Source organism: Marmota marmota, unplaced genomic scaffold, assembly GCF_001458135.2.
Source record: "Marmota marmota marmota unplaced genomic scaffold, marMar, whole genome shotgun sequence".
Taxonomy (NCBI): domain Eukaryota; kingdom Metazoa; phylum Chordata; class Mammalia; order Rodentia; family Sciuridae; genus Marmota; species Marmota marmota.
The window spans coordinates 58,727,924-58,743,024 of NW_026000026.1; the positions used below are offsets into that span (position 1 = coordinate 58,727,924).

The window sequence follows — 15,101 nt, forward strand, 5'->3', positions numbered from 1 at the left end:
AAAAAAAAAAAAAAAAAAAAAAAGGTAACTCAGTAATTTTTGAATTGGAATAATGCAAAGAACCCAGCCAATACAAATTGAAGTAAAAGAGTCTGAGTAGAAAATAATATTAATAAACTGATATTAAAGGATAACTTCCATCAGGCCCTTCTCATTGCCCACAGATAATAAGAGTTTTCATTCTAGAGTCAGAAGTAGGGTTGAATCTAAAAGCTTAGCTAGGCCTCATTGTCAAAGCTTAAAGAGACACAGGAGCAAGAAGTGAGCCACATTTTGAGCGTTTTCATCCAGTAATAATCACATTTTAAAATATCATTCTTTATTTTGCAACAATTTCTAATGTACCTTAAAATTTTGCTTCTTTATTCTAGCTGCCCTGATATTTTCTTCATTTCAGAAATCTAGAAGTCTTACATTTTTGTCACTTACCACAAAGACATGTATGTTTGAAACTCATTTGTTCTACTTCCATTTTCATTTCCTCATCTAAAATTCTTTCTCCTTTTGGTAAACAATTTCTTTTTGCATATTTACATGTTGATGGAATTTTTCTCAGAGTCCACTCAATTTAAGAGTTTATATGTTTAAAGGTCCAATTCATTACAAATCAGTATCTGACCAGGCAATCGACAGAGAAGACAATAAAATAAAATGTTCACAGCCATGTTTGTTATTGTAAATTGTGCTCACCTGATAATGCTCAATGGGATTGTTTCACAGCTACTACTGTTTTTTTTTTTTTTAAGTAGTAGCCTAATTATGGTCAATGCATATGTAATTAATAACTATATTTTAAGTAAAAATATAAATTTTTAAGAGTTATATTTTCACAGCATATTTTTAAAGGGATTCAAATATTTGTCAATTTGTCAGCTCAGCATATTTTACTATATATCTTTATGCCACACTCTTGCATATTTAAATATATATATTTGTATGTGTGTCACTCAATATTTTTTTAAAATATTTATTTTTTAGTTGTAGTTGGACACAATACTTTAATTTTATTTACTTATTTTTATGTGGTGCTGAGGATTGAACCTAGGGCCTCGCACATTCTAGGTGAGCACTCTACCACTGAGCCAAAACCTCAGCCCCTCACGCAATAATTTTTATAAACAACTTAAACAAGTCAAAACCCATACAGATATAACAACTGAAAATTAAAAATTACTAGTTATGATGTAATATAATTACTTTTCTACTGTTATTTTTTTCAGCTAATAAAAAGTAAACCATAATTCATCCAATATTTAATAAACACCAATGAAGACCAAACAGACATGTTCAATTATGTGAGAAATCTCAAAAGCTAAAATATGCTAACATACACAAATACTGCAAATAATGAATAAGAAGCAATTTCTCTTGGATATCAAATATAAACCTGATAATGACTATATCCTTAGAATCCGCTAAATAAAAAAGTAAAAATAGCTTACATCTATCTCATCACTGCAGAGCAATGTTCATAATCAATAAATGAACTTATACAAAACTAATGAATACAAATATGAGTGATTAAGAAACCATTGTTATGTTAGTTTTAAATTTAATAAAATGGTTACTTGCTTTCTGTCTCCCCAAGCTGTTGTGAATCATTGCTACAATGAGATCACCTCATTGAATATTAAAATGAGTACAGTCATTTTAATATTCTATCCAAGGTAATTATAGGTTAGGATACAATACACAAAATAATATTTTAGATAAATGTTTGAGTTCTCAGTAATACTTAATATTAAATTCCAACTTTTCATCATTTTTTTATTCTTAAGTAAAATGAGGAAGCTCACCTTATTACAAAATCATGACTGTCAATCTCCTTTCCACATTCACTGTCTAGCAGAATGCCAGAATTTCCAACAACTGCACAAGTCTTAAACCTGCGGTTTTTCATTGGCGAAACTTCAGGTAGGAGGCTATGTAGATCGTGAGAAATATTTAATGTCCGGCGCCTGTCAAGCACATAGTGAATGACATCACCAGGCTTAAAACTGCTCTTGACTACTGAGACATCTCGTTCAGCATCTAAGAAACGAAGAATATTCTTCCTGCATGTGAAATACAAGCAAGATTTAACATTAATGACAACATATCCAAGAACTGGTTATATCATTTGCAAAGTTACATGTGAAAATGTCAACAGGTATACTACTAACCTTAAATTATTAGTGGTAATCAAACCAACCAATTAAGTAGATTTTATAGGAAGTGGAGTACATTTCTTAAAATACTTCATGCAGAAATTTACAATGGTTTTGTAAAGATGTATAGTATATACACCCATTTGTGGAGCAAAAAAATACTTCATTCATCAAAATATGCTAAAAAAACCAAACTATTAAATACAGCTGTCACTTGATTTTACAAAATGAAATATTCTACTAGTTTTTTCTAAATAGTCATTTATTTTGTTTAATGTTGTTTGGCTGTGAAGAATAGAAATAACTTGAATGTACTTTTATTGCGATCATAGATTATACTTAAGAAGAATAAACTTTACAGTAAACTTATGTAGTTATCCAAGACATTTGTATTTTATAATATTTGAAGAAAAATAGCACTAAATTTATATGAAAAATTTCTTCTAAGCTTAGGACCCCAGGAAGTAAAATGGGTAAAGGAGAAGATGAATTGACATAGCACTGGATTATATATGGCAGAGGTAGCTTATTTTTCCTTATTGACCTTTCCTCCTATCTGTCTTTTAGTATTGAACCTTCAAACTTTCACATGTCATGGATGGTCATCCAGAACATCTCCAAGTTTTTAATTCCATGTACAGCTTGGTTTGGTCATAAGAGTTAAGTTTCCTAAAAGGGGGATATGAGTGGATCATGGACATGATCATATAAGAGAGAAAGAAACTTCCCTTCCAGTTTGTTTGGCCACTGTATTAGGTTTCCTCATCTAATACCTAATCTATAAATTAGTCACAATGTGAGCTGTTATACAAACATAAATTATATGCATATGCTAAATATTTAGAAGATAGAAAATGAAAAAATGCATGCAGATCACTTCCTAGAAATTGGAAAACCTTGGCATGAGCAGACAGTGAATCATCTGCCTGTCATATTTGAAAGTTGTGCCTTATATCTAATAAATTTGTTGTCCTTGGGAAACTGATTAAAAAGAGTGTATTTGTTGCACTGTGCTGGTTTCTCCTTTTAGAAAAACATTAAAAGAGATGAAGTCAGGCTAAGTCATAGCTAAGTTGGAAGCTGAGATGAAAGGGAATGTATCTGGGTGTGTATTCTGAAATATATGAGAGTCTAGTAATTTGGACCTCCCAAATGTTTCTGTATCCCAATTAGTGAGAGATGTGACTATAAATTGTAGACATCTCAGCAACACAAAGGGTATTGCCTTTCCATGTAAGACTATAGACTCAAATGAAGTAAGGATGGCTATCATTAAATTGAGGAAAAGGAGAGAGAGTTCAGAAGAATTAGAGGAGAGTAAAAGCATAAGAACCAGGCTCAGCAGATATTTAGAGTTATTTATACCTGAAACTAACTAGAAGAAATCACTATAGGACTCTAGTAAATGTTTTAGAATATTCTATCGTCAAAAAAAAATTTTTGAACCTGGTCTTCAATAATTTGACATTATTTGATCCATGGACTACAAAGCATATACTAACAAGAAAGTATCAGAAAATTTCACTCCTAGGTTGCATATTGGAGAGTATTATAAACTTGCATTTTCAAAGTGATAAAAAAAATATGTTAACAACTAGCACCTAACACCAAAAGTGAAATCACAAAGAAGCTTTTATACATACTTATTAACTAACATTTATTTGTCTTTTTGGAAAAGTAAGTAAATACTTTGACACCTGGATTTCAACAAAAATGTTCTCATTTCCTGTGAAAAAGACAGGGCAGCCTCTAAAATAAAGACTGCACGGATGTGGGGAAATCATCTAACTAGGTGATGCTATCATTTTCCTTTGAACATACTTAAGTAGGTTGCTGTAGATGTATTTGAAGATGTAGTCTCACAAGTACTGACATGTTTGCAAGCTTGAGTTGAGTAGGTTAGAAGTTCAGACATGAAATTCTTTATCATGGAAATCCAAAAGGGAAAATTCTTTTTATTGCATCAAAAAAGTTGACACATATCTATCAAGTAGTAGAGAGAGGGACTTTCCAATATTGGTACATTTTCCATGTAATAAAAAATTAGCAAAAAAACTGTACACATCTTCTAAATTATTAAGTATAATTAAACATCTTTGTTTTATTGGAAACATAAAACATTTTGGAAAAAAATTATACAAAAAATCAGACTATAAGAGTTGAGCAAAGTTAAAATGTTATTTTAACTCACAATTGGAAGAAAAGAGTGTTTAATGAAATAAAAATATTAAGTACAAATGGTAATATATTATGTATCCTTTCAATTTGTATCATAGGATCATCAGTGTTTTATTCCCTTAATGATAGCAGTAAAAATAGTGAAAGTGCTTTTCAAAGCAATAAAAACTCAATTCATGTAGATTAATCAAAGAATAAACATGTAAAAGTTGCTTAGATAAAATTCAAAACAATTTTTTTTCTGGGTGTAGAATTGAACTTTTTAAACCAAAAAAAAAAAAAAAAAAAAAAGGAAAGGAGACCTTAAATAACTGCAGCTTGTTCTTATACTGACCCACACTTTTATTAACTTTTAATTTTTATTTTAGGGCTTTAAGCAATGCAGAGAAAAAAATTGATATAGATTCCTGATATAATTGTATGAAAGACTAAAGTAATCACTAGGAGTGAGTAATATCATGACTTAAGTGCTTAATACTCTTCAGAAACAGGAGAGGTTAGTTTATTTCTTCCCTGTAGCAGGCTGAAGGCATTTTTTAGATTATAGATGCAATGGACCATAACAAGCTCTGTGGATTTGCTAAGTCTAGTTGTTGTTCAGACTATAAATATGTGAGGAGAAAAAAGAGAAATAAAAATAAATAAATAAAACTTGTATTTACATATATTAGCTAAATGTCATTGGAAGCATTAAAAGTTCTTGTATTAAGGTAAATGAAGCAGCACTCTAAGTATCACCAAGGAGATATATATGCTTTTGTTCAGACAAAAATGATATGAGTTTATCAGCAGGGTAAACAAAATTACTTCAGAGCAAAGAAAAAAGAAAACTCATTTAACATCTGAGCATTAAAGAAACATGAATCAAAAAAAAAAAGAAAATGTTTTATAGGCTGTACCAGTACAAGTTTTCCTAATACGTGGTCAAGTTACTATCAGGTATTCAAAGCATGGGTTGTGCTTTCCGTGGAGGCCTTCAAAGAACAACAGGAGATTCCTCTTAGGTCTTCTGTGGTCATTTGGTGATCCTTATGAAACTTTTGAAACCTCTTTAGATAAGTAAACATCTAGATTCAGCAACTGTTTTAATGTTAAAGAATAACTGAAAAAAATCTGAAACCATGTTTCACTTTCAGTGGAACTAAAAATCTTAGTCATCAAAACTATCTTTCGTTAGGCAATGTTGGCTTAAGATGAAGGGCTGGTTTAGACTGTTAAACTGACAGGAATAGATTCTATACTGAAACTTTTCAACTGAATTTTCAACTAGAACTTCCCTTTCAGCATCACCCATCATTGAAATAGCAGCTGCAGAGTTCTGGAGCATTAATTTACTAAACCTTGTTTTCACTTGTGAAATGTTAAATATAGCTAACCTATCACCAGATGCCATTCTTTTTTTTTTTTTCTGTAGGTTTCTTGTCAACAACCATGCATGCTCTAGCATCTAAAACTTAGAATAAATGGCATAAAACAATCAGAAAGTATTTTGTGACAAAACTTTCAGATGGAACACATCACAAGTTGAAAATAATATATATTATATATCAAAATACATATATCAAGAATCAGTTTTTGTATACTCTATCCAGTGACTCCATGCATACCAGCCCCCCAAATAAAAATCACTGAATGAATTCAATCAGTAATGCAACAGTTCAGTAAAAAGAAAAAAAAAAAACCTTAAAAAAAGGATTAATGGTTTATTATGCCTACAAAAATAATTAGAACACACATTTTTTCAAAGAATTATTTCTACAAGAAAATTTGCCTCAGAGGTCTAAATGAACATTCTGTAAATAGTTGATACTTCTGAACTTAAGGTCTAGCTGTTATAGGGAAGATATTCCAGTATCAAAAGAAATATTCTAAACAATTATAACCAAATAAAATGCAAAATTGTCCCCAAAACCTTGAAGAAAAGCATTTTCATTTAATTTATACACTAGACCATGTTTTGACACTTGACACAGAATATTGGGTAAATGATATTCTATTATTTCAGCACAAAAAGTACCATGATATTGTCCATAAATATGCATGCTAATTGTTCATATTTTTATTATCAAAACATAAACTTCCTAGAAATTTGTTTTATAACAAGACTGGTTCAATATGAACCTGTCAGACAAGATAGAATTTGAGTCTTTACTTTGTTACTAATAAGCTTCATGACCTACAATTACCTATACAGATCACTCAATATGAAAACTAGGAAATAGATAGTACAATCCTTTTCCTAAAGCAAACATATGCATGCACTACCAAATTATTTTTGACAGGTAAGCAAATATAAATTTGCTATCATGTTTAGTTAACCCATATGTCTTACTTGTTTGGAAAACTTGATATATATTATACTAAGAATTTAAAATATTCTATAAATTGTTGAAGTCCTAATCTCTTCTCATAATTAACTAAACTCATACATTTCTACATATCTATATTTGGCATTTGTATTTCTTTAGAATTTATTTGATATATAAAAATGAGAAAAATATGAAAAAAGTCAAACCACAAGAATTGGATATAATCAAATAAATCATCTCTCAGTACAAAGTTCACAGATGCATTCACAACATCTAATGCAACCCAAAAATATAAATGTAACTCTCATGAATTTGTAAAGTTTCAATAAGTGTATTTCTTAGGTCAGTTTATTTTTAACACCTTTACCTTGAGTATCTTGATAAGAACAAAATCTATAGTGTCATATGAACATTTATAAGATTCACTTTTTATAGAAATTAGGAAGGCATAGCTGAATATACTAATCAAACCAGTGTCAACTCTTTAATTCACTTGCTAGATTTTAATTTACCCAAAATTATTTAGCTTGGCTATATATGTTATTTAAACTATTATAATTTTCTTATTTTACTTAACTTTCTTTCACTATTTTGCTTTACTTGATTTGTATAGTCTAACCTAGTTGGCTTTCTTCTTGCTAAACCATTCAATGAAAGTTCTCTTTCCAGATATGCTTATTCATCAATCATTTTTCTTTCTTTTTATTTAACCATATTTATGGTTTTTTCCAATGTGCCTCCAAGAAATATGAATCTTTTTAATTATATCTGGTCTTATGGTCTTCTGCTACCTAATTTCTCATAAGTGTCTCACTTCTTGCAGAGTATCTAAATTCAAATAGGAGCTGGCGGTCTGAGGCAGAAAGGAAAACAGTATGCAGGGATCATGAGAGAACAGAGCCAAGGACATAAATATGTCAAGCTGTAGACAGGATGTTCCTCACCACTTCAACAAAACAGCTCTCAGGAAGGATGCGGGTGCTTGGAATCTCTTGATCTTTAATATTGGCTTGAAATTACTTTCCCTACCAAGTGAAAACAAATTGTCCTTAAAAGCCATGATCTCACCAGGGGGCACTAATTAATAAAGTCATTAGTCTCTACAAATCTCCTCATTTTATAGTAGATCAAGAAAATATACAAAGCTCCCCCTAAACTAAAGCAACCAAACTTGTATCACTGGGCAGTACTGTAGATTGATTCCTATTTCCTTTCCAGTCACTTCCAAACCTTTAATACAAAGTAGCCTAACTTTTTCTGCATTTCCCTGCCATCATTTTTTAAACTTCCAGACATCTTTCAAGTATACTTCAACTTACAGTGAGTGTCTTTGCTGAAATGCATTCTATGAATGGCATACTCTCAAGATAGTTGTAATAGACTCTCCCCTAACATTGTTTACGGTCCACCTTGTGTGTAGTTAGGAACCAAGAAGTGAGTAGGTAGAAACCTAGGTAGATAAGCCAACCCATTTTCTTCTAATGAACAAGCTACACTTACAAAGTATTTGCATTAATATTCAGCCATTGTGTAATAAACATTTGATACTAAAAAAATTCAGTGGTTTTATTATGTAAAGGATGTATTCTTTGGAAATTTGAGAGTTATGATTTACTGAAATACTCTAATTTAGACTTCATCTAACAGAAATGTAATGAAAAGATAAAGAGAAGTAATATCCATAATTAGGATATTTCTTACTAGTAACAGGATTATAATGGAAGAAAATAATTTAATGGATACATGTAGGCCCTAAGCTTGATTTCAAGTCTATTTTGGCTAAAATACCATGTATTATAAAAAATAAAACAAAATCTAGAAGTTTATTTTCTGGTTTTTATCCATTTTATACTCATACAGATGTAACCATTTAAAAGATAAAGTCAGATCTATTTTTAATGATCACCAAAATAGGAGTTGAGTAGTCTCTATTTTCATCTTGATGAGAAAACACAGGATCAAATGAGGTCTAAATAGAGATCAGTATTCTCAAAATATATTTCCATCCTCAGTAATTAAACATATTAAGTACTTGTACCTTATTGACTATTATGTTCCATTAATATAAAGACATATATTTGAAACTTACATATTTACCTTTAAATTTTTGACTATTATTTTATTTTATGGTTTCAAGTTCTTCAATGAACAGCATTAAATATAGCTGTATCACTCTTTTGTTAAAGTAGTCATACTTACACTATAAATCAAGTGTTCATATTAGTTTGCAAACCCAACCTATTTGAGAACATGATGTGAAATTGTGCCTTATTAAAGAAACTCACCTTATCTCCAGGACTAAAGAGGAATTGATTTTCCAACCTTCCACAGAGTGCTGGAAGATTGTCGTTCCAGCCTTTCGAATGATTTTATCAGAACTATTCACAAGTGATCGGCTCAAACACAATTCACCATCCCTGAAACAAAACAAAAATGACAGTTTTATGAAAGTTAGAATTCTGTCTAAGACGCACAATACCTAATTTGATTAATCATAGTGGTGAAAAATTAGATAATTTTTTTCTGCAGTTTAGAAGGAAAGTATAAGCATGATGAAAGATGTTACAAGAATAACTGTGAGAAACAAATGGTTCTCTGTATTAAAAAGTAATTTATAAAGCATTATTGAAATGCTAATTTAAAAAATTGGTATCAAAATATTTTCTCAAGAATAAGATAATTTCCTGATAGTAGGTAATGGTTGAAAGACAGGGATTGTAGTAGGAAGAAACCCATCAGTAAGCATAACTTTTGATAATTTCTGCTGTGTCAAAAAAAAAAACAAAACTATCTCCTTTCAATCAGTATTGTCAGCTAGTATCACATGGGGCATGGTGTGTTGATTACCTGGAGGTAATGATGATGGCGAGAGACAGCTCTGTTATCAGTTATATCATTTAGACATAGCTAAACAACTCATTTTTCAATATGCTATTCTCTTGGCACTTTATATATGTATCAAATTCAGAGAAAAAGCCAATTATTATGGAACATAAAAAAAGACATAGCCAACTCAGTATGTAAATTTATTTATTTACATGTCACTTTTAAAATTTCTTAGAATCTCAAAAGCATAGTTAAAAAGTAACATGACTATTTGTTCAATCACAAAGTCTAAATTTGTGTTTATTATGTAGGCAATCCTCTCCTACTATCAATGGAAACATTGCTTGTGTAACAGCTGTTGGATGAATTCCATAATTGGATGCTGATACTTTGGTATTTTGGTTTGCATTCTTTTTTAAACATGTAGTTTAAATTTGAAGCATCTCAAAGCATCAGATGAAGCCACTCCTTGTGAAATTTGGAACTCTATAAAAATTAATATTTAAACTCTCCTACTGATGAAAATGATACATTTGCATGCCTGAGCATGGCTAATAGTAATCATTTTACAGAGGTCATTTAGGATGCAAAGAAACAAGAGTGTTTTCTTCACTACTCCGTGGCCCAGAAGTCAGTCTTCATATTGCATGTTTAATGATAATAATTGCATGTAAATGATAATGTGAACATGTACAGAAGTTAACTTTTACATTTTTGAAGATGTGCCTTTAAGAGCATAAGCATAAATTATCATTTTTTTTTTTTTTGTGGAAGGAGGGATCTTTCCAATCTTCCTCATTAACAATTACCCTGTCAATATCATCTTTCTTAGTTGCCCTCTGCAGAGAATGACTGCTCAAGAAGAATAATGCTACATAGTTTGCTATGATTATAATAATTATTTCTGATACTAACTTATCTTCATAGAAGTACAGATACACATGGTTGCACTTTTTTACATCTATAGGAGACTGTTGCATTGACATGTGGATGCATTTTTATCTGTACAATGATTGTTAGGAGGTACTTACTTACATGGAACCTTTTCAGGACCACCAAAATTTCAGGAGCAATTTTAAAAGTTTAGATTAGTTGTATATGAATAAAATGTTACCATCTTGCTCTGTTTGAATTGTGTATATTTAACTGATGATAGGCCAAACATCAGATGTTAATGACTGGGAAAGAAATTTGAATGGGATAATCTACAAGTAGTAACACTTTTCCCTTATAGTCAACAGAATTCATGTGGGAGATGGCCAAGCTCAGTGTAGTCTGAGATTCTAGGGCAAATTTTTTGTGTATAAAGTTCAATAAGTCCCAAGAGATTTTTCACATGTGGCCTTGGTAGCATTCTGTCTTGGAAAAGACTTCCTTCCTGTGAATGTAAGGCATGAAGGATGTCACCACCCACTGCTTATTTCATATTCCAGATTGGACATGACTTTTGAACAGCTGCACCACAGACATGTTTTGCATAGGACTATCTACCAAAATATTTAATATGTGCTTTTAAAGGCAAAATAGAAAACACATCAGATAAATCACTCATAAAGCAATATATTATACATTATTCTTGCTTATAACTGAGAAAAACCCAGGAAGACAGTCATCTCTAAGATGAAACTAATCATTATTTTGTTACCTAGGATCTAAAATATTTTTTTTCTCTTTTGATATGAATTTCCAGGCTTCACCACAATTTATCCATTTTCGTTCTGCAGTTCATAACAAATATGATTTAATTCTTTTCTGGAAACTTGATCCCCAAAGCCCTACATTCAAACCTGATGAAACTCTTCATAACTTGGTTTCAAAATGAATATTTTCCCTTAGGGCTAGGCTAAACTTCCTCCCTAATTTAAAGTTTTAAAAGTCATTTAAAAGAAAAGAACTCACATCAAACTAAGGTTGAACACAAACAGCAGGCAATTTGGGGTTTTTATTTATTACATAGGTACCAAACAACTGAAAATAAAGATGAGATGCTCTACTTTAACTTATTGCTTATGGGTTTTGGCAGAATTGCAAATGTAACATGTGAAGTAAGTGCAAATTCTGGAATTCCTAATTTACAAGTGTATATTCTACCCTAGAATAAATTGAAACTACCTTGGCTGACAATAGTAATACTCTGAATACTTGTCTTCACCATCAATTTTATCACGAATTTCACAATATGTTTGATAACTTAGTAATATAACCTCAGTAATAAGCCTATTATAAAGGAAATCTCCAGATAAGAAATATAAGTTAAAGTGTCATTTGTGGTCAACCAGGAAAATAATGTGTAGCAAGTTTTAAGTATAACAATCAAACATCTATATCACATTAAAGTTTGTTACAGTTTTTGTCACATTAAATGAGCATATCATGTATTTTACCTGTGGGAGTCATATTACCCCACAACTTTCAGTACCATTAAGGTGTGGGGGCGGGGGCGGGGTAGAAGCCTGTCAAGACTAGAATACTAATATAACCAATGCCTTTTGACTTAAACTTTATTAAGTTATAACAATCACATAAGTTCTTTGCAATTCTTTGAGTTAATCAATCACATAAGTTCTTTTATCACTTGACCTACTCTAGAATAATTCCTTATTAAAAACATACTGCTAGTGTTCCTTTGGACATATGAAAACGTGGATGTTTAATCGAAAAGTTGTGCTGGTCTTCTTTTTCCCTCTGCAGAGAATGACTGCTCAAGGAGAGTAATGCTACATTAACTCTAGATGGGACTCCGTTAAAAGAGGAAAGGGGTCGAATAGATGCTTGCCTATGGGTGGCGGGGCGGGGGAATGGTAGCAGGAAACCTAAGTATATATTTGGTGGGATGTTGTAATATTAAAGGGCTATGGGAGTCCTGTAACTGCAACTACTGCCCACCTGCAAGGGACGCAGTGCCCCCCAAAGGCCAGAAACTGACTGTTACTTCACTTTGAAATTAAGTACTGATCTGAGCTTTTGGCACCAACATCCAGTTTAGTTTAAACTCATTTAAAAAAATAAAATAAAGCCCGGCCTCGCCTCAAGGCTTGAGTAGAAAGAGTCAATGACATTATTAGATAGTCTGATGAGTCAACTCCGCTACCAGAAGCACTCTTTGGGATTGAAAGAAAACCACGAGTTTGTATCACAAGCTTTTCTACTGAACGTTTCATTCTGGGGAAAAGGCAATGGGCGCTCAGGGACACTAACTACCATTCTGGAATTGCTCAGAGCAACGTCTGGGGCAGGAACCCGAGGCGGCACAGCAGCCCGGACACTTAGGGGCAGCAGTATGAGAGTGACGCCTGCGGCCAGCTTTTTGCCTTGCCCCGAGGGACTGAAATTGCAGGTTTTAATTAAGGAGGACCGACTGGGTTGCCGCCAAGCACTGAAAGTGATTTTTTTTGTTGTTTTAAACGAAGGGAGTCTGATCCCTACAAAAACAGATTTCCCCCGTTTTCTCGCTCATTCTCCGACCCTGGCTGCTAGCTCACTGGGGATAGATCCAATGCGCACCACTCTTCCTGTTTGGTTAACTCAAGTGCCCGCCCCATGCCTTCTCAAAGAACTGAACCCTCAGCTCTGCTTGGAAAGGGTGCGGAGAAGAGCTCAGTCCCGCTAGCCCAACCGCTGCTCCGGTGCCCGCCTCTTCTTCCTCAGCGCCCAGGGCTGCGTCCACTGCCCTAGGCATCCAGTAAAGGGCCACAGAAGAAACGTCTCCTGTGTCATATGAACTGTAATGGGTCTGTGAATTCCCCTAAAAGGACTGATAGCGCGCTCCTTCTTCCCGCCTGCAGTTTAGGGAGGCTCAGAAAGGATGCTTCCCTAGGATCTGGCGCCCCCCTTCCAACATCCACCCCTCCCACTCCTGCTCTCCAGGGTTGCCATCCAAGGTCCCAAACCCTCAGAGTCCTTGCTGGGCTTGGCCGCTTTGTCTCCACACAGATTTATCTTCAGAGCCCACCAACGTGGAAAGGAACAAAGAGCCTCAACCTTCACACTCCAGCCTCCTCCTATTATCAGAGCCCCCACGCGCGGGATCACCACCTTGCTAAAGACCTCTTTGTCTGCCTGGCAAGCGCAGGTCACCAGAGATTGCTCACCCTGCAGCCCAGTCCTAAGACACCAAAGTCCTCCTTTCTGACAACTGTCATGACTGAATTTTCAAACCACCCACTCCTGTGTAAAGGATCTCAGAGGGTTCTTTTATTTAATTTTTTTTCTTTCCCCGAATGAACAGATCCTGAACAGATTTGTTGATGTATAACAACCATTCAGCCCATTCTTTATTTGCTTTTCTTTTTTTCCAGTCTCTCTTGGCTGTACTACTGTTATCCCGGTTTTTATAGAATAGCAATGCCTTCTGTAAGGATAAATGTGCGTTTTGCTCTTAAATGCTCATTAGTTAGGGAGGAACAGGAATATTAAATGGGCTGCATGAAGTTTAAAAGCATATTCTGGCAGTGCTATACAAAACACACACACACACACACACACACACACACACACACACACACACACAGGCAAGTTCTCATTCTTCGTTTCAATAGTGTCAGAGAAAATAAAAGCCAGAAGGGAATCTCTGCTAGAGTAGAGTTTCCCACGGTGGACGCCTCCGGACTAGGGAGGATTTCCGAAACAAGACTTTGAACAGAGTTGACAACCAGGTTCACATCCTCAGAAAATCGCTTCCAAGCTATGTCCCCAACACAAAGTTGCACCACCCCCTGGGTTAACTTCAAAGGCACAGAGCCCAGAAGGAGGGAGGAAGGAAGTGTGATATTTAGAGAACTTAATGGGGTGGGGAGATTCTGAACTCAATTAGAGACAAACTAAAGAAATAACAGAAATATTGCCTGTTAAGAGGAAGTACCCAGTTTCCTTCTAAAACTCTATCCAGAACGCTTATGCGTTTTACGTGGTGGTGCTGGATTTACTAATTCAAATTAAAATGCACAAATCTGTCCAATGTCAAAAGAAAAAAAAAGAAAAAGAAAGAAAAGACGGATTTCCTCCTTAGTGGGCTTTAAACTTCATCTTTTCAGAAAACCAGCTTTCTCTAGTATCTCCCTAGATTTACAGGGCAGAGAAAGAAGGAAGGGCAACCGTTTGGTGAATAAAGATATCTCCCTTGAGTTTTGCCCACGGATTAAAAGGACAAGGGCACTTTCTTTGTTGACACTTCTGCAGTGACTTCTCTTTTGGCGTGCGAACAACCGAACAACCGGCAAGGATAACAATTGTCACTACCGTACAGGGCAAGTTGAACTCCTACTGGGAACAGCGTAGAGAAGCACACACACACCTCAACAACAGCCTTTGTTATTTAAATCACGAGAAAAGCCACACACAAGCTCAAATACTCACAGTATCACAACCATCACTTTATGCACATTTCATTTATGGTTTGACTTTGGGTCATATCCTGAAATGAAGCTTTGAATTTACCCAATGAGTTGCGTCTCCTGGTGCTCCTCAGTTCTTGCTATTTCTTTTGTCTTATAAAAGATCAGGAGCAGACTTATAGTGCAGATCGTCCACCTCTTCCTAATGGAGCGCATCTTGGGTGCCCGCGAAAGTCCTGGTTGCCCCAGCTCCCGCACCTTCTCTCGATATAAAGGCTCCGTTTTGGAGAATTAGACCGGTGGGGGGG

The 15,101-nt window shown here is 34.0% G+C and overlaps 1 protein-coding gene across 1 annotated transcript in view; it reads right to left on the reverse strand.

Moving 5' to 3' along the window:
* Nucleotides 1-15,095, reverse strand: part of St8sia4 (ST8 alpha-N-acetyl-neuraminide alpha-2,8-sialyltransferase 4) — a 93,678-nt gene extending 78,583 nt beyond the window's left edge. The window contains exons 1-3 of the mRNA XM_015483919.2: nt 14,897-15,095; nt 8,920-9,051; nt 1,797-2,054 (exon numbers count right to left, since the gene is read on the reverse strand). Of these exons, the coding sequence (XP_015339405.1) occupies nt 1,797-2,054; nt 8,920-9,051; nt 14,897-15,009 (503 nt within the window). The 5' untranslated portion in view covers nt 15,010-15,095. The remainder of the gene's footprint in view (nt 1-1,796; nt 2,055-8,919; nt 9,052-14,896) is intronic.
* Nucleotides 15,096-15,101: the final 6 nt, after the last annotated feature.